At 45.6% G+C, this 20,358-nt stretch overlaps 1 protein-coding gene across 1 annotated transcript in view; it reads right to left on the bottom strand.

Moving 5' to 3' along the window:
- Positions 1 to 20,358, bottom strand: part of ERBB4 (erb-b2 receptor tyrosine kinase 4) — a 501,644-nt gene that overhangs the window by 302,915 nt on the left and 178,371 nt on the right. Inside the window, exon 4 of the mRNA XM_042822364.1 lies at positions 16,949 to 17,100. Within this exon, the coding sequence (XP_042678298.1) occupies positions 16,949 to 17,100 (152 nt within the window). The remainder of the gene's footprint in view (positions 1 to 16,948; positions 17,101 to 20,358) is intronic.

Here is a 20,358-nt window from a genome sequence, read left to right as displayed (position 1 = left end):
ATCAGAGTGACAATGCACAGCTGACCATAAGACACCATCCAACACCGAAGAGATTAACATCATGAAAACACTTCTGATGCTCAACTGAAGGGAAAACTTCCCTCACTGAGCACACAGCACGTCTCATTCCCACTGGCTGGTGTTTGGAGGGATGCTTGGCTGCTGGACCACAGCTCACAGCGACCCCTGCTCAGCCCTGTGGCCAGCAGTGAGGCCGTGGGCTGCAGAGATGCTCTCCATGTGACAAGCGAGGCCAGTGAAACCCCCAAACAAAAAGAACTCAGCAACAGCCCCCGCTGCTGAGCTGCAGTAAAATTGTGCATGTGCTGTGAAATACTGCACAGGTAGCTGGCACTGTGTAATAGGATAAACTCCTTAAATAAGAAGCTTACTGGGAAGATACAGGTCTCCTGAGAAGCAGGCAGGATTCCACTGCGTGACTCGAGCTGCTGGACGCTGTGCAAGAAGCTTCCAAATGCTAAACATCACCTAAACATGGATAAATTTAGGTGTGTGGATTGCCTGCTCTCTACCACGGGATGACTGACAGCTTACAGAAACTGCAGAGAGAATTAATGTGCATAAAAGTGCCACAATAATCACAACGTATTTACATTTTTCTGACACATTAGTCAAACATTTATCATTTCTTAAAATGCAGCTATGATACTTTGTCTAAACTGTCATGAGTCACAATGTAATTACATGGTAATCATATGGCAATTAATTTATATGATATTCATTTGCAACAGAGAAGAATTAGGCTTGTGATAGCATGCAAAATTAACAGGCATGCCAGACAAGGAATAGAAATTAAGCCACTGGAAAAAAAAAAAAGGAAAAAAAAAGCAAGAAAATAAATGTTCAAATCAATGTTAAATTGCTCCCAGCTTTAGGGAAAAGCTCTGAGAATAGACCAAGCAATTCTGTGTTTCCACACTTCTTCTTGCAGACTCCCAAAAGTTGTGTTTCACTCCTTTTTAACCCCTTCCATCCATCCTCAGGGTCGTTTCAATCTTCCCATGATTTGTACAACAAGGAAACTATTTCACAGCGCAGCAAATTAAGATGCCGCACACGGTGAACTATTGCATGTACAGTTTCCTTTTAAGAAGTCATACTAATTAATGGCTTTTGCTAATCTCATTCTTATTCACAAGACAGCCTGTATTTATTTTGCAAAGGAAATGTTTAACTGGAATAGCCTACAGAGGTCTTCCTAACTCATCTGCAGCAGTTGTCTTCGGAAACAGCACCGTAGTCATATTTAAGATGTATGCTGCGTGCAGCAGCTCTGATGAAAAGGGGAATAAAATTATACAATTATTGCATTAATCATACATTGTGCATATTTTTGTTTGGTGGCCTTAGAGCTTTTCGGATCAGGTGGGTCAGCTAGAGAAAAACAGCATCTAAAAGCTTTCTGCGAAGGGCACTGCAAGCAGGGGGTACAAACAGAGCCCAGCCCTGAATGGGGCACCAATCCTCTCTGGCCATCCACCAGTGCACAGCAGAGGCAATCTCAGTCACGGCCACAGATGATAAATGACACACGACAGCATCCTGTCACTTCTTATCTAATGTAACTTAGCTGCTAGCTGTCACACTGTGAGGCTGCTCGGGGGCTCCTCCTCTGTGCTACAGGGAACAAAATGGGTGTTTTCAGTTCCTGATCCCATTTACTGTGAGGCTTCTCTATTTGCGTGGGGGAGACGCGCCAAGCCTTAGGCAAATAATGAAAAAATAATAATTACCTAATGAAATCTGTGATTGATTTGACAAATGCTCTCCAAACATACAGAGAGGAAAATGAAATCTTTAATAATACTCTCCTCAGTTTTGAATATACTTGCCCATGTCCAGTGTTGTTTGTTGAGATGGCCCTGGCATCCCCACAGGCACTACAGGAGCTTCTGGTGGAAGCTCCTGGTGCTGGGCTCCATTTGATGCAAAATCTGAGCTCTTAGGGAGCAAGGAGGGAGCTGGCATCCCCAACTGGATGCAAAGGGACCTGCTGCCCTACAGAGGTGACACTGTGCTCTCTACCCACTGGCCATGGGCGTGGAAATGCGCACATAAAACTGCTGAGTTTATGCCTACCGATAGGCAAAGAAAGACTTCAAGTGGTTTTGTCTGGTCTAAAACCTGTCCACCTGGTTCAAGCTCGAATGTGGCAGAGGGTTGCCATGCCCATGCACAGGCTGGTACCTTATTATTGAAGAGGGTTAGCTGGAATGAGCGACACAAAGAAAACCCCAAATGCTCGGAAAAGCTCCAGAAACCAAGAGCCTTGGATCCACAGGATCAGTGCACATCAGCCTTTGTGAGGAGTGGCTTCCGCTCTGGCAGTTTTGAGATTTCAGGTAGGACATAAATGAAGAGCTCTTCCATTTCACTGCTTCTCACCCCCATTCCTGCAGGGGTGAGCAGGCAGCATCAGATTGGACTTGCAAGCATCAGACACCACAAATCCTCCCATCCACAGGCTCATCCCTGAAAGCAACTCCCACCTCTTCCTCAGCTCTCTGAGAGAAGCCATAAAGCCTTCTGAAGGCAAAGGCCAAATACTGCATTTCCTAGGCTGCAAGCAGAAGGATTCTCGATGTGTTTATCTAAATTGAGTGTTGCTGATTTCTTTTGTACAGCTCCCCAGAGCTTCCCCATGCTGGCTGGCTGTAGGCCAGAAGAAAAGTATTTTCGAGACTTACCAAAACTACATTCATCTTCCTCCTGATTCATATGCCCAAAAGAGTTTTTTTAAGTGACAATTGATGGAAAATGCTTTAATGGACTATAAATTCTGCCATCCCCTCTATGCCTGCTCCAGGCACCAGTTAAATATGGCAAAGAAGAACTATTTGTACATAAATAAATTATTCTTCTATAGAGAAAACTAGTCAGTGTGGGAGATCAGATCCAGTTCAATTAGTGCCTCTATGACAGTAATGAGAAAAATACTCTACCATGACCTATTGTAAATCTAAGAGAAAAGGCTCCAGCAGGGCGTTAGCAATTCCAGTGCTAATTGTACATAATTAAACAATGTAACAGCACAATTTACAATAATTTCAATGAAATTCAATGATTCACAAATTTACTAATTTTATTACCACATCTGTGTATCTTCCTTTTGTTACATTCATTATATTTCTTACAGAGGCAAAAGCTCTTTTCAGTGAAGTAAGCACTGACCTGCATTTTTATGAGTTTTTGTTCCAAATCTCAACCCGGCCAAGAGAAGGCAGATCTGATAAAATGCCACGAGAAAAATCTATCCTTATTAGGTTAGAGAAAGTTCTCAAAGAATAAACGTATCAGCAAAAGGGGGAAAAGACCAATTTTTGGTTGACCGAAGCAAATCGAATATTAATCATGAACGTGGCAAAGAGCTCCAGCTGGAGGGGAAGGAAAAACGCACTCAACAAAATCAAAACACTCGTTGTTCTGCCATTTACTAAAATTACTTACTTAAAAAATATATATATATATATAAAAATCTTTTTTTCACTTTCAGCTGAAGAAAAATTTGCTATTATCACAAAATAACATCTTCCCATTTCTTTTTGTTGTTGTTGTTGTTGCTTTGGTGTGATAAGAAACCTTTTCACTTGGGTCAAACCTACCACGACCGCCGCACTGAGGTGCCAAATACTTGCAAGACTTCGGCTTTTCCAGAAGTCAACTTGTCATGGTCACACAAACCCTCCCTTCCCATCTCCATCATGCAGTTGACTGCTGTCACTACACGGTTTCTCTTTTGACAGTTTTACACAACATCGTGCATTACCTTTTTTCCCTATCATTTTCAGCTGGCAGCCCCGAGGGAGGACAGTCCCCTGAGGCTCTGAGTGTGCAGGAAGAGCTCAGAGTTAAAGCTAAAAGGGAATAATTCATTTGACTTTTAGCATTCAATTCACTCGCTTGAATACCTGTTTGCTGTATGTATAGCATGTCTCTGTTTCAGCCTGCATCAGTGGATCCTCAAGAGGTGCTTAAGAAAAACAACCTTCTGGTTTAAATTTGCCATTGCTCCAGTGGAAAAGTTTTAGAGGTCTCCTGAGGAGGATTAGGAAAAAAAATAGGAAGGCAGAAACCCCCTAATGAAAACAAGAGGAATTAAATTAGGACTCCTAGAGACAAGGATGATTAGGCACCTTCTGGTATTTACAGGATGAAAATCTCTGCTGGGCACCCAGGAAAAGGAGAAAGATCAGAGGTCTGAACGTAAAATAAGTTAGTGTGTATGACAGGGGAATAAGATGGGAAATTCTGCCTTGAAATTCTGACTCCAGGCACTGGCAAGAGCAGGTCTGCATGAAAAGCAGTCAGATACCCAATTTGCTGGGATCCCTGGGAGAAAAGTCTGTGTTTGGCCATCATCACGATCAAGCCATGGAGAGATCCAGTAAACGCTCCCTGGAAGAGAGCAAAACAGTTCTGCACTGACAGCCCCAACATACAGGATTACAGCTGTATTTGGGAAACTAGCACGTATGCCTTACCTGTCCTACTGCTCTCCTGCCAGCCTTAGAATAGAATCACAGAGTCATTTAGGTTGGAAAATTCCTCTAAGACCACCCAGTCCAACTCCAACCCATCATCATCACCATGTCCCCTACACAAAGTCCCTCAGTGCCATGTATATATTTTCCCAAACACCTCCAGGGCTGTTGTCTCCACCACCTCCCTTGTTGGTGTTTACACCCAGTTTACCCTCTCTGAATAGAGCAGAGCTCCAGGGAAGTATATCAAGAACAAACGTCTATTAGTTGTCATCATTAATAACAATAAAACAAAAGAACCACTGCGCACAAACAGCTGGCAGCTCTTTCTCCAACAGCCACCTTCACTACCTGCACCGTGCACATTTCACTTTCTCTATCCCCACCCCGCAAAGCAAGACAGAAAATCAAGGGGATGACCAAGAGGAGGGGTGGAGAAGCAAAGGAGAAGCTTGGAAACAATAGGCAATGAAGTTGAAATGTGAAGAACAGCCTTTTCTTTTTTTTCTTCTTTTTTTTTTATCCTGGTAGTATTATTCCAAGCAGCGCAGGCTTGTAAAATTCAAATCCCTTTCCACCAAGCTCATCAATCACTGGGGACACTGGCCCTTCACGCAACGGAAAGAGCCTCAAATTGGCTCCCACCAATAATAAAAGGTAGGGAAAGGGAACAATCCTTTTAAAGGGCTGTTTAATAAATCTTGTCCAGACAAGGGAACATGAGAAATAGAAAAGATTTCTTGGAAGACCATGGCCATTCAGTCTCAAGCCGCTTACATTATCGATGTATGCTTTCTGCAACAGGTATTTTAACATGAATCTTCATATTTTGATTCTTGTTATCCGGTGTCAACCAAAATTAAAAACTGAACTTGAAATGTTTAAAAACAGGTGAAGATAATGAGCTGAGCTGATGGAATTCATATGCTGGCACTGCTCCTGCTGCTTGTGCTTGCCTGGCTGCAAAAACACCAAAGAGCCCCTGTTGCTACTTCTCTATTTTCAGCATTTGCTGACATTTTGCTGTAATTTATTCTCATTTTCTCCTCTTTTTCTTAAAAATAACAACATCGCTACTCTTCTAATAATAAACCAACAGCTCTCAAGTCCAAAAGGCCTTTCAGCACAGGGCAGTTTCTGTCAGTGGACAGCAACTAAGTGCGGTGCTCACTAAGACTTACGGAGCACCTCCAGCGCAGAGCCCCCCAAGCCTCTCACACCATTTTGCCTTTGGCTTCTTTCCTGTGGGATTTCCTCTGGGCAGCCTGTCCTTCCCAACGCAGGGGTCCCACAGCCAGCAGCCAGCCTGATGAGCATGGATCTGGTGTGTTTGTGATGGTTCCCTCCTCTGCTTTCATCTGCCAGACGTGCTGAAGTCTCCCGCAAGCTGCAAAGCTTTTCTGACATTCCTGCCTTTTAGATCCATGGTTTCAAAGAAGAGCTGAAGGTTATGTTGATTATGCCCAAAGACAAGTTTCCAGAAAGCTGTAGATTAAATAAAAAGGTGTTTTGCTGTCACAGTGATCAGCCAAAACTGTTACTGAACCAGAGCATATGGGAGACGAAAGCCATCAGAGAAACACGTGATGTTACATGCTGCAAAGATTTGCTCTATCCAGCAGAGATCAAATGCAGCACGAAGGAAGAAGATGCGTTCAGCTCAATTAAAAAAGACACAGATTAAAACAAAGCCCTGCACTAGGTGAGATGAGAGCCCATTAGCCGGCAATTAAATGAGGGCTAGGAGAGATCCCTGTCTCTTAAAAGCCCTGTCACACAGAAGGCCTTTTGGATTTGAGAACCCCAGAAGGGCACTGGGAGATGTAACTGACGGAGCTGAAGACACTGATTTAAGGGAACAAGAAAAGACTCTGCTGAAACTCAAGATGAAACCTCCTTATTTTGCTTCTGGGAAGTTCACGCCAACCCAGCACAACAGGATTCAAGGTTCTGGCAAATTAACATCCAGTGGACACTGTTTGCAGCAGACACGACAAATATTTGCATCAGCTATGGCTTCACAGAGTGATGCAGCATTAAAATTTCATAGCAAAAAAAAAAAAAAACAAACACCCTATTGCTTAAGGAGCAGCCGATTTCGGGCTCCTCACAGTTGCTACAAAAGTTACAGGCAGCAGTCATTGTAGAGTTGCCAGTTGTTTCACCTAGCAAAACCTCAGTTCTTAACAGACATAAAAAGATGTTGGGTAATTTCCCCACAGAGATCAGAGCTCCAACCCAATGCTTTAGGTACAGCAGAACAGCAAAACTATTTGAACTTCAAAAGGAAACAAAAAATGACATTACACCTCAAACTGGAGGCACGGCTGGAGAATGGTGAAATTTTATGCAAGGTGCAGAATTGCAATCCAAATTATTTATTTTCATGCTGAAGTCCCAGAGCATGTGTGAACTCTACTGATATAGACTAGAAAGCTCTGTGATGCACATCAGCACACGATGCACTGCATTACTGTTAGAACCCGTTTGCAGGCAGACAGTAGTTACCTCTTCCATTAAATAGAAAGAGACTGGAAAGCGACACATTTTGGTCAAGCAACAGTATTACAAGTCAAAACAAAAGAAAACCTGTTTTAATTATTTACCTGAAATTTACATCTCAAATACTTGCAGGCAGCTGCACTCAGCCCTGCTCATCCGACACACGCTGAGCCGATCCCAAGGCACGGCACTGCAGGGATGCTGCAGGAGATGCACCAATGTGGGTATAGATTTGTATTTTCCAGACCTATCCACAGAAACGTCAGCTGGCCTCATAGGAACATGTGTAGCAATGGCATTATTTCAGCATTCTGGGAATCTGCTGTTTGGTCAGCCTAACCCAGCTGGATCAATTTGCCAAGTGAGGGGCCAAGCCCAACGGGTTAGCTAACTCTTTGGAAGGAATAAAAAAGGTTTTTCTACTTAATTAAGACTTCTCTTAATTAAAAGGGCTCCTCATGCACTGCTAACAGCTGTTCCATCACACCATCCCAAATCCCAAAGAGCTTCCCAAGCTTTATAGGGGAGCTACAAGGGGAGAATACTGGCCATAATGCCATCAAGAAAAAAGCAGAGTGAAAATATTTTGGTATGACAGAACTGCCTCATCCATGACAAACATCACTTCCTGATGAGCTCTGATCATAAGTATTTGATCAGTGTGAGTGATTTTGGTGTCATCCAATGCAGGACACTTATAGGCAACCCAAGACATAAATGGCCTTTTAACCACATTTCATTCTTATACATGCATCGTTCTGTTAAAATAATTCATTGTACCCTAATGAAATGAGCACAACCGGCTGGGGGAATGAATGAACACTCAGTGCCCAGTGATGGATATTGATGCTCAGGGATGGAGGAGCTGTAAAGGAAGATCCATCAGTTGTGCCCAGAATGGTTTTGTCTTCATTTCACATGCTACGAGCGAACTGAGCGCTGGTTTTGGGCTATAATTGATCTACAGCTGAAACAAATCATCTCCACAGCTAAGTGAAGAGACGAAGTGGTGGATAATCTGCAGTTTAAAACTGGCTGTTCTGCTAAGATCAAATGTCTGTTTTGGCACTGAGCTGATGAGCGGACAAGGGAGCGGTTCAGCACCCAGCATCACTACTGGGCAACGCTGCTTCAGCTCCTGCCGCACCGACACCAGGGCCACCCATGGCACAGCTGGGGTTGTGCCACAGAGGTCTGCCTGTTTTAGGGACGGTATTCACCCGCCCACAAGAACATCACGTGAAAGGGATGGAAATAAAACGCAGATGGGGGCTTGCAGGCTTCGCTTTGTTCCTTCATCACCTCCTGTACTTTTAACTACAAGAGCCTTTTCCAAAGCACGTGAAAGTCCCCGTGGTTGCAACCATCCCAAGAATACACTGTCTTCTCTTTTACCTAAAAATCCCCGTGTCTCCTGAGAAATTTTAAAAAACGTGTTTTTTTTTAATCTAAGACCCATTAGGTCATGTTTTCCACATCCTTATCAAAGCAAGGCAGTGCTTTACAGTAGATACGTTTTCTAGCTGATCACTCAGCGGGATTGAAAGGAATCCAGCAACATCATCTGCTTCCTGAAGAGGGTATTTTGCAGTTTTGCAGAGACAGCCATTAATTCCTTGATATTCATTATAGATTTTCCTTTCTCAGGCTTTCACTCTGCTCGGTGTTCTTGAAGGATGAATGGCCACTGTTATTCCTGAGGCAGGCACTACACATGTGCCTCCCCATCCCTCCCATTGCCCCCTGCTCAGAGGACCCTGCAGAGGACACCACAGGTACAAAAGCCCCCTTTCCAAATCCTTTCCACACACAAATTAGCAAAGTATGGAAAGGGTTTAAAGCAATAGGCTTTCCCATCTGGAGGGAGCAATTTGTCCGCCATCAGCTGTGTGCTGCCGTGGGTTTCCTTGCCAATGGTTAAGGATCGCTTGGACTTAACAAACTGTTTACTGTGCTTCACAACTCCTTTGTTGGCATCTGAGGTCTGTATCAGTCCCAAAATATCAGAAATCAGAATGAGATCTTGCCACCATTCAAGCTGGTAGGCCATTCAGCTGCATCCTTTGTGCCCTATTGAGACTGAATGGCATTCACTTTGAGGGCCTCCGGTCTCCAGTTTGGGCTCCTCCATGTTGTTTTCTCGTAGCATGAGCAAAGGCTCTCATACAAAATGCATTTGTCTCCTTCCAGGAGGCAACATTAAGTTATCCCTTATTTTCCCCACACAGAGAAGTGCAGTTTCTTCAAAACTAACGTGATATTTCCACCCTCCTTTTGACATTTTCAAGTTCATTACATTCAGATACTACCACAAAGCACGTCATTCCTCCTCTCTGGCAGGACTATTCACCACAAAAGAGGAAAAAGGAAGAACACTACACATCATTCAATATAGAACATGGACACTATTAGCCTTCTACCTAACTTCAAACACAAGTCATGGAATGGCCTGGGTTGCAAAGGAGCACAGTGCTCATCTAGTTCCAACCCCCTGCTGTGTGCAGGGTCGCCAACCACCAGACCAGGCTGCCCAGAGCCACATCCAGCCTGGCCTCGAATGCCTGCAGGGATGGGGCATCCACAACCTCCTTGGGCAACCTGTGCCAGTGCCTCAGCACCCTCTGTGTGAAAAACTTTCTCCTAATATTCAACCTAAACCTCCCGTGTTTCAGTTTAAAACCATTCCCCTTTGTCATATCACTATTTACCCTGGTAAATAGTTATCAAGAAGATGAAGTCAAAAGGAATGCTTGTACTCAACCAGCCAAACAAGTACTGCTCTCATTGGATCCCCATGGCTTTAGCCAAGCCTTCCCGACTGGACCTGCGATGATATTTGGTGCTGGGGACACCCCAGAAACACCTGATTACATGCTCCATGAGGACCCTGGAAAGGTCTGCACAGGGGAGCAGCAGCCACAAGGACATGGCTTTGGGACCTCGGGTGGATGAGCGGATGCTCAGGAAGGCCACCTCCTCCTGTGCTGGGGGAAGAGTTAATGCTGCTAAATGCTGCAATCTGCACAATTCTGCTGATGGTTCCGAACTATAAAAGCCCTCTGGCAGGCAGCTACAGAGGAAACCTTTAAAATTGATCTGGTTTAGCACAAAAACTGTTGGCTAAGCCTCCATCTATCCCTCTGCTCCTCCACCCCTTGACACAGCTTACAGCAAAAGACTTTGCTTTCCCTTTCATACAGCTTTTAACAGCAATTCAAGCCCATTGATCCAGGACTCTGAGTTGGTGTATTACAATGCAAGATTATTCAGCTCTCTGACAGTCAGTTTGTTAAACTTCATTTTATTCCATAGTAAAATGGGAATCGAGGGAGGGAGGGCTAGGGGAAAAACTGCCGATTCATTCCCTAAATGCTGAGAAAAAGAGAAAAAGATACTTGAAGGAAAGCACAGAATGCTTCCACGTGCCACAGAACGCACACTGCTCTACAACAACTAGATATCTCTGTAACCACCTATACCTCACCTGGGCTCCATTCTCTGCTTCGTGGCAGGATTTGAGATAATGGTTGGACAAAGAGGAGAAGAAATAATCCTAAAAGTCACCTGAGTGGAGATGGTCAGGGAACAGTATAAAATAGGAGAGGTTCCTCCAGTGTCAAGTTAGGCTTACGATTAGACTCAGAACTCGCTGCACTCACCACTGGCACCGCATGCAGACAGCCCTCTTTGTGTGGTACAAAGAAAAGCACTCCTTTTCTTTCTAACCTAATAAATCCATTTATAATTTGAAAGTGTTTGCTACCAGTCTTTTTTTGTTGATGGTGCTGGTTAGCTTAACTTTATCTCCTTGTTTGATTCAGTACGGCTTCAATTAAGCCAGCATTTCCCAACACACAGGTATGGGAAAGGTTTACATTTACAAGAGGAAGATTATTAAGAGCATAAGGTGGTTGAAAGGGAAAGTATAACTCATTTCACTTGCCTGGAGGGCAGAAGAGCTTCTAAGAGAAACACTGCCTAATTAAGAAGTTTGCACTGTTCTATGTTTAATAACATTCTCCTCTCACCAGCAGTGCCTTTACAGTGCCTGCCCAGCCCTCTGGGATGCTGGCTTTGCTAAACACCTTATGGATACACACCCCTGCAAGAACGCTCCCATACCTGCTTGGCCTCTGCAAGATGCTGGAGGGGCTGGCAAGGATCATCAGGGTCAGTGGGAAGGACAGACCTCCAGATCTCTGCCCCACCATCAGGAGGGCTTCAGGAACCTGGAAAACGCTGGGTGCCGGCACACCGCCCCGCATGAAAACAGGAGGCTTTGCTGCAGCCATGAGAGCAGGATGGCAGGAGGAAAAGGGATTAGTGATGTGGAGCATGTGCGTGGGTTTGGGTTGCTGTGAATAATTTAAGTTAGACTCCTTTTATCTCTCAAGAGTTGCTATCACTGCCACGCACATGAATCAGACAGGCTTCCAGGGAGGCAGGAGGTGGGGTGCCTTCAGTACAATGGGAGCTGAAAGGGAGAGGCTAAAAGAAAGCTTAAAGAGACTTCTTAATCACTCTGGACTTCAAATCTCTACCTGCCATCCTCTCATCTCCAGGTGTGACACAGCTGAAGGACATTCTCCCAAACCGAAGGCTTCTCCCCCAAGGCAGGGGCAGCTGGAGAGCAGGGAAGTGCTTGGCCAAAGCTGGCAATGTGGAAGATGAAGCCTCAGGTTGGGATCAGTCCCTTTGGCGGATCCCTGCCACCCAGAGCTCTGCCTGGGAGCCGGATGATGCCTGGCACACAGCTGCATGCACTGACCTGGGTCATAGCAGGAGCTGGCATTTATGCAGCGCGCTGCTCCTCCCGCAAACACAACCGTTTATTTCAAAGTCTGTCTCACATACAAAGCCACCAAAAATAATTGCTGAATTAATGGGGAAATCGCTAATGTACACATATTTGGCTATGGCTTGGCAAACCCAGCTTGAGGATTAATTGTATATTAATTCTCTTCTAGGTTTGCTTTGCAGAAGCTAAAAATTTAATTCAAACAGAAGAGTACCAGCTTGCACAGTCTTTAAGTTACACTTTGAGCCTCAAAGCCAAGCCAAAGCTGCACTGCAGAGCAGCCCTGGGGTGGTTTGGCAGTGCTGGTGGGGAAAAGAGGATGGCAGAAAGACAGAATGGTAGAAAGTAAACACTGATGGGTTGATCACATTACTGAAGGTGCAGGAGGTTGGCTCTGCGTATGGAAGAGAAGCGATCCTCCCAGCCCAGTTATGCTGCCTGCTGCAATGCCCTGGGCAGCCATGAAAATGAAAGAACAGAGATGGGAGGAGTGTAAAAACAGAGTGGAAAGGTGGCTGTGGGGAACCAGAAAAAACATGAGCTGAGTGTGAGATGGAGCTGTGGAGTTTGTAAACAACATTAAAAAAACACTCTGCAAGAGCCGGACAGAAATAGCTGCGTGCCGAGCTGCAGGGCTAGGAGCAAAAGCAAAGGCATTTGTTTAACCCTGTGCTCCTCCTGCGGTGGCTGACGGCTTCAGGGTTATTTGTCACCGGAGGGGGCACACATAGCCAGGCACTATGGGGCTGTCCTGGCAAGAGAGCAAGGAGGGAGCAGGTGGGGGTCAGGGGCCACACAGGCAGCTCTGGGTAAGGGGGCTGCTGGAAAGGGCTCCTGGGGAGTGGGGGGGTTGGGATGATGCTGGAGGAGGTGATGCTAGGGACTGCACGGTGTGTAACACTGGTCTTCAATACGGGTGCATGCAGCAAGCACCCAAGTGTTGTCTCACCCCACAGGTACAAGGCAGTGTGAATGCTGCTGGCAGGTAGTAGTGAGGGAGGAGAGCAGGACAGCAGAGTGCTTCAAGAGGTGATGGGTGTTGCTTTGGAAATGCTGATCCCTGCCCTGAGGTTGCTGGAACCACTCTTTTATTTCATCATTTCACTTCTTACTGTATCACGGCACTGCACTGTTCTCAAGGCATGGCTGCAGCATGGCTTGCCATCTGACCACCCGTTTCTGCATGAAGGAGGGATCAGGATGACCCCACAGACATGAGCTGTTGCAATCAATACTCCTTGCCAAGACTATTTTAAGCTACAGCTTCTTCAGAAGCAAAGGGAAAGGAAAGAAAAAGCGATCCTCCAGGAGAAGAGCTGTACCACAGATGTGTCATGCATCTGGCCTCTGCTCCCACTCCACCCTCTGAGTTTGGGATCCAACTTGCTTCTAACACATTTCAGGTTCATCCAACACGGTTGGCAGCAGATCCCAGCCAGTGTAAAACAGTTTGTCCATGCCAGGAGTACGGCCTGGCATGCCCCTGGCCTCTTGTAATCCACCCAACACAGCAGCTGCCTTGATTGCTTTTGTGTGTCTCAGCCAGATAAAGGCAGAAGGTCAGAGGTGTCCTCTTTCCACAGAGGTGGCTTGTGTGGCACACACTGCCCTACTCAGCTCTGATGCTTTGTATTCTAATGGCAAGATGCTGGGAAGGCAATTCCAAATAAGTGTATGTATTTGATTTCCAGGTCTGGTATTACACAGAGGCCTCTTTGCTTCTTGCCAGCCAAACATGCAGCCATGCATGCTGGTGAGGCTGTCCGGGTGCAACTCACTGCAGAAGAGATGCCACAGGGCGACTTTACCCCTCTAATACTTCTAGGGATGGACTACAATGCATTTCTGGAGAAAATTACCCTCCCTACAGACAGAGCCACCCTACAGCACTTCCTTTTTGGGGTTTCCCTGTCCCTTATCCAAGCCTGCTAGCTGGGAATTGATCTCACTGCAGAAGAGGACACAGGGCTTTTCCCTGTGGTGATCTGCTGAGCAATCTGGACTCCTGCCTTGGAGCTCCTCATCTCAGCAAGTAGGTTCAGCCTGCAGGCTCTCTCCTGCTTGTCAAGGCAGCCAGAGCTTTTGGAAGGGTCTGCACGGAACCTGTTTTGTTACAGGAGACTAGAAAGCTTTTCAAAACTACACAGGACTTATTTTTTTGACCAGATGCAGCTCTGAACGCTGATGGGCAGCGAGGTGTGCAACAACTCCTGTCCTGCTTGTGCTGGAAGCCTCCCTCAGAGGAGCTCTGTCTGAACCAGTCTTCCTCCAAGACTGAACACAACCAGAAGAAAAATAAACTATATTCTCCACAGAAAACCCCAGCTCTCACATTCCACCTGCCTCAAAGTTTCAGTGTCACTGTAAGGAAAACAATAAATATGGGCTCAGAGCACACAGTTATGCATGTTGATAGAGGAAAGAAGGGGCTACACATTTGTGCAGAAACTGCAGCAGCAATAAAGCTGCCGGCCACATAGCTCACACCCAGCAAACAGGCAGTGCTAACAGCTGTGGTTCAGGGAACTACAGCAGCACCACTAAGGTAAATGAAGAAAGAATTTAAAAAGCAGTGGTAGATCACCTCTGAAGGCCAATGATTGCAGTTAGAAATAAGTTTCACAATCGTTTGGGAGAGTTATTGCAGTGCGTGGTGCAGAACTTCAGTCATGTCTTCAAAAATAAATAATCTGAATTGGTTAAATAAAATCCAGGGACAAGAAGACAATCTTATGACTGTGAACTGCTGAAAGGCTGGGGGTTGGTCAGAGATAGGAGTCATTTACCAAACGTGTTGAAGAAGAGCGCCTATAGAAGATGGTTTTGTGGTATACTGACTTTGTACTTCATTTAGAACATTCAGTACACAAACACTGTTACGAAAGTAAGGACTGTCCACAATACAAGCTGTCAGTTTTGCCAAGTGGCACTGAAGCAGGGTCCTGTTTCTGGAATCAGTCATTTGCAACAGGTATCTGATCTACTAGGAAATTCCAGACAGGGAGAAAAATCCCAGCTCTGCCTCCGCAAGAGGACCTCACACCACTCTCCCCACTTTGGCTGCCCACAAGCAGGTGACACCCAGCTCCCCAAACCAAGACAGCAGACGCACGCTCCCAGCCCACACCAAATCAGGACTGCTATGAAGAGCAAGGAGCATGTTCAAACGGCCAATGGGACACAGTGCCACTGTGCCCACTGGACAGATACACAGACAACCCAAACCACTAATGGCCTGCTTGAAGGTAAAGTAGGCAATTTTTGCAGGAGACTGAGAAGAAGAGAGCAAACTGGCAGAACGTCACAGTGCAGGATGAGTTCAACATGTTCAAGTCAAGGAGGCAAACGGCCTTTCATTTACTTATCTCCCATTTGCCACCTTCATTTGGCCATTCAAATCATTTTTCAAACGATAAAACAAGTAATATTGCCTAACTAATGAATGTTGAATTATCAGTGTAAATATGCCAAATCTTATTTATTTATTGGCCTCACTAAGAACATGTTCTCTCTGTTTGGTTTTCCATTTTAATGACCGCCATTTATCATATTACCTAGAGTTTTAGTTTGCTGGGTGTTGTTTCAAGTTCTGCTCTTTGTTGGGACTTCTGTAAGAGTGCAGTCTCAGGTACAACAAGCAGTAACACCAACAAAAAAGCAATAGTAAATGTCACCAAGAAGCAAACATGACCAGACCACCGTCTTTCACTACCAGCCCTTCTTCCTTGCTCTCATTTGCTGATTTTAGTGCCACATTACTGCTAACATTTAACTCTCCTTATGGCAGCTCTCCACAAGTAACGGTGAGTCCCTCATTGATGATTAATTTGCTTTCCCCACCTATTCCTGGTCAAAGCAGGAAGAGTAGGAAGCTGAAGCGGGTAAACTATCTGCAATGAATTTGGCGGCATGCACAACAACTCCACTGGGGGTTCTGGAGGGCTTCTGGAACCTCAGTGATGCCTGAAGCAGTTCAGGGATCCTGCCCTCGCACTAAGTCTATGCAGTGGGCACCATTAGTCCAGCTGCCCCAAGGCTATCTATTTCAGAGTACAAGAACATATGCGTTTTTCCCACCTGTCACAACTGTGAAATGCACAGATAGCATTCACTTCCGAGGCATTCGTCGCTCAAATTAACAGGAAACCTGTTAGTCTGAGTGCAATTAGCACCCCAAACTGCACTCCAGACATCTCGCTATCTGGTAGCGAGATTCAGCTTGCAGATCTTTCAACAGCTTTGAGCAAATAAAGGCCGATGTACAGAGCAGAAATCCTGCGAAATCCCCAACAAATTTAACGTGAAGCACAGCTAAGCACACTGTTAGAGAATCTGCTTTGCTGTTGTTAGAACGTGTAACAGAAAGTTCAGGTTTTTGTGAACTGAAGCTGAGCACCAGGCTCACCCGTGAGCCAGCAAGCAAGTGCCTGGGTGTAACACAACCTGCGGGGCTGCCTGCTGCTGGATTGGAACTCCTCCACTCCCCTACATGCTTCTTATAAAAATGGCACTTACACACAGACATACATCTCAAAATGCGACCTGAGAGCTTTGCAGAATGAGATGTGAGGGATTCCACGCAATCCAAGCAGTGCCTGTGCCACGGGCTGACTTCTATTTGAGAGCATGACCTGTGCAGCCCGTAAGCCCACCATCCTGAGCTGGGTTTCCTGCCATGGCCCTCATACCCAGGCACCCAGTTTCTTTCATATTTGCAGTCACATTGCCTGCAGCATCCTCCAGTGCCAGCTTGTGAGTGTTGGATCACTGCTAACTAGGACACTTTTTCCAACATAATCAATTTTGGCATGCCAAATAGCAACGGGATTCAATTCTTTCAATTGGGCGTTCACATCCTACTCACCGCACTTGCTAACATCTTAACAGGTAACGCAGAGACCATGCCAAAATACTCCTCCTCAAGCCCAAAGGGCAAAAGCACATTATTTATACAAAACAGTAAATTCTCTCAAGTGAGACCACTGCCAGAGCACACAACCCCAACTCCATGGAGGCAGGACAGCCTTGAACTATCACAGACCTCCTCCAAACGCTAAATGGCCCATTAGGCTCATAACTCCAGCCCAGCACCCATGGCTGCTCCTCTCTATGCATAAGATAAGGAAATAAAGAGGAGGTCGCTTACCCTCAGGAAGGAGAGGTCTCTGTTGTGCTCGATGCTGGTGATTTCCAGGTTGCCCATAACTACCTCGCAGTTCTCATAGTACTTGCGCAGGGCCCGGTACTGCTGCTCCAGGTCAGAGAGGGAGCTCAGCTTGTTCTCTGTGCCAGCACACACTGCAAGAAACAACAAGCACAGTCAGGTGAATGAGAAAACACAGGAGCAAAGAAAGAGGTAAGTTTTACATCCAGGGATACAGGCGACTGCAATAAACATTCTGAATTATTCACAGGATGGGTATGAGCAGCAGTGGGAAGACTCGTGGTCGCTTCAGCCAGCTGAACACCTCTCACCAAAGGGAGGTGCTGGTATTCACTGTTGCATATGCAACAACATGAAACAAATGGATGACAGCCCACAAATTAAAGGACATGAGGACAGAGAGACCTGAGCGTACCCGCAACGCCCAGCATTCTTCCTATCAGCTGATGTCTGCCAAAAAATCAAGAGCAAGCTACCCAAAAGGCAAGGACCCAGCATCGTTCTTCCCTCCTCTCCCCCAGGGTCCCCAGCTCTTTCCTGCTTAGCACATTTCAACAGCAGAAAGGGAAGAGGAAGAAGTCTTTTCGTAAGCCACCAGACTGTGATCTGAATGCACGAGGGAGATGTGCCAGACGAGTGAGGCAATCCCAGTCTAATACAGTCAGTTTTCAGAAGCTGTTCTTTAATATTACAGTACTCTGATCTTGAAGTCCGGTTCAAAGCTACTGCTGAATTATTGCTCTGCTCAGTCTGTGCATCAAGCAGGGACAAAAATGAAGCCGGTAAAAAAATACAGAAGCAGCATTTTACAGCAGCATTACTTCATGTAGCTCTCAGCCTGTTTGACAGCAATGCTACTTAAACGTTTGAGCGTGCTGTTGGGCTTCTTCATGTGCACACTAACTCTTCCTCTTTACCCACAGCTTCTGGGCTGTTCTCACCTGTGGGCAAATTAATCTGCGTCTACCCAAACTTTTGAAATGGGCATTATTGCTCCCAATTACAAAATCAGTTTGTTTGCTTTTTCCTTGAAAGCAGCAGTAGCAGCAGCATCTATCACAACAAGACTGACTGCGTTTCCAGCCGAATAAGTATTATTCTGTCTTACGGCTCCCGAGGACTAATAAATAATTTCTGTTCCATTTTGCAATCGCTGCTAAGGATCAGCATAGCTCAGAAAACAATTCCAGCAGCTCAGCTAATAAAGCTATCCACCGCGACGCTGCCGTTTCATGTTGCACACACATTAAATGTTTCGTGAAAGCTAATTTAGCCATTTCTTGCTGTAGGGAGGCAGAACATTTGGAGCCCCCTCTTGCAGCAACAAGAGTGAAACCAGCTGAGATGGAAACTGATGTGCCAATGCAAAATAATAGGAAAGCCAGGCAAATGAATGGGCTGTTTGACTCCTGCAGGAGAATGGAGCTAGGAGAGCACTTCCATCCTTCCCACAGTCTTTCAAGCTGCATCAGGCATTTATATGTTGTAGCATCTCTGAAATAAGTGCCAAAATAAACATGAGTGCGACAAAGCGCGTTTCCTTGTTGTGCCATACAAAAACACTGTCATCTATATTTCATAAAGAACCTCTTCAAAGCACTCTGTCGTACGTCGGTAAACACGGTATCTTACCATAGCCCCAGAAACTGATGAATGGTATGAAAATAAAGATTATGTGTTGAAAGCAGTCCCTGCAGCACATCCTCTCTTGGGTTCATAAAAACTACTAATACATCTGTCTCTAACAGTGGTCTAAACAGTACTAGCTTGAATGCATTCCCAGCCTGTAGCTTCCCCCAGCACTGGATCTGAATGTAAACCTGACAACGAGCACGCTCCTGACTTGCTCAGCACATTTTGCACAGGTGTCTCGATGAGGGAAACCCTTCAGAGACATTTTGATGCTGCACACACAGGAGAAACTGATATCCCTATAGGCACTTGCATACACAAACCCAGAGAGCTGCTGACCTGTGCCAGGGTACCAATGTGCTGTGATGCTCTCAAATCCGTTTCTCTACAAACAAGCCCAGTGCCACGCACTCTCCTGGGACTGCGGCAACAAACCTCGCAAAACAGTTATAGGCAGATGCCCAGAGATGGCCACCTCTAGCATCACCTTCCCAGCACCTTCAGGCCTGGGCAGTCCTGTACCAGCTTCTCATTTAAATCCCAAACCTGGTCCACGTGGGGCAGCTGCACATAGAGCATCCTGCTGTACAAAGCGCAACCAGCAGAAACAAAAATGGAAAACTCACAATTCTTGCTCCCAATGACCCGGAGTAGATCTACAGCTTGTTCATTTTAATTCGTTTTATTGATGTCTTCTAACCCCAATAACCCTTTCCATGCTTTGCTGCAATCCAGAAGCCAACTTGTCCTGCAGTGGGAGCCTCTTTGCAAAGGAGAATGGAAATCAGCATCAAGCAGTAGGCAAAACATAGGTTTCTTGGGTAAGACAACAAATTCTCACTGAAATAGGAATTTTAAGAAGGAAAATATAAAATTAATTCCAACACTATTTTTTAAATATAATTATTTCATGCCCACTCCACTTGATGCAGTGGCTTAGGCACTGATGCTTCAGGTTCAGTTGCTTATTCCCAGCTACCTAAAGTGACAGGGAATTGCTGCAGCTCCTAATGGCCCTAATTACAGCAGTCATAATTGTCTGTGTTGGATTGAATTTACATATTTCATCAATATTCATGCACATGTCTTTGAAATTAATTTCCCATTGACATTTTTTCCTAACGAAGCCACACCATTCAGACGTTCACTCAGAGGTAGGAAACGGTTGAGGCGTTTCAAAATGTCCTTCAGTTTCCACTTTTTGGGCCATTTTTTCTTTGCTCCGCTGATGATACAGAGAATCACAGAATCCCAGAATGGTCTGGATTGTAAAGGAGCACAATGCTCATCTTGTTCCAACTCCCTACTATGTGCAGGGTCGCCAACCAGCAGACCAGGCTGCCCAGAGCCACATCCAGCCTGGCCTTGAGTGCCTCCAGGGATGGGGCATCCACAACCTCCTTGGGCAACCTGTTCCAAATACATCTACATGTTGTATTACAAAAAGCTTTTGACTCAGTCTGGTTCTGCTTCTTGTAATTCTAACTGATTTGGTGATCCTCCCAGCTCAGCAGAGGAGCTAAATGTGGGAAGGAAGGAGGGAGACTCACTTCATGTTTTCATTCATTCCCACTGCATCTGCCTACATCAGGACACACGAATGCCATCCTCACTGCCTCGGGCATTGGGATACATCTCAATAGGACTCAACAGAGCTGCCCCAGGGGAATGCCGTGCTCCCAAGGTCTCCCTGTTATTGCATTGCCTTACACACAAGGTAGCACAGATCTCCGTGTGAGAGCACAGCAGTATGTCTCCAC

Source organism: Centrocercus urophasianus, unplaced genomic scaffold, assembly GCF_019232065.1.
Source record: "Centrocercus urophasianus isolate 14NV4802_14NV808 unplaced genomic scaffold, USGS_Curo_1.0 seq_20, whole genome shotgun sequence".
Taxonomy (NCBI): Eukaryota; Metazoa; Chordata; class Aves; order Galliformes; family Phasianidae; genus Centrocercus; species Centrocercus urophasianus.
Note: the sequence above shows the minus strand (reverse complement) of the source record. Positions and strands in the feature narration are given on the sequence as shown.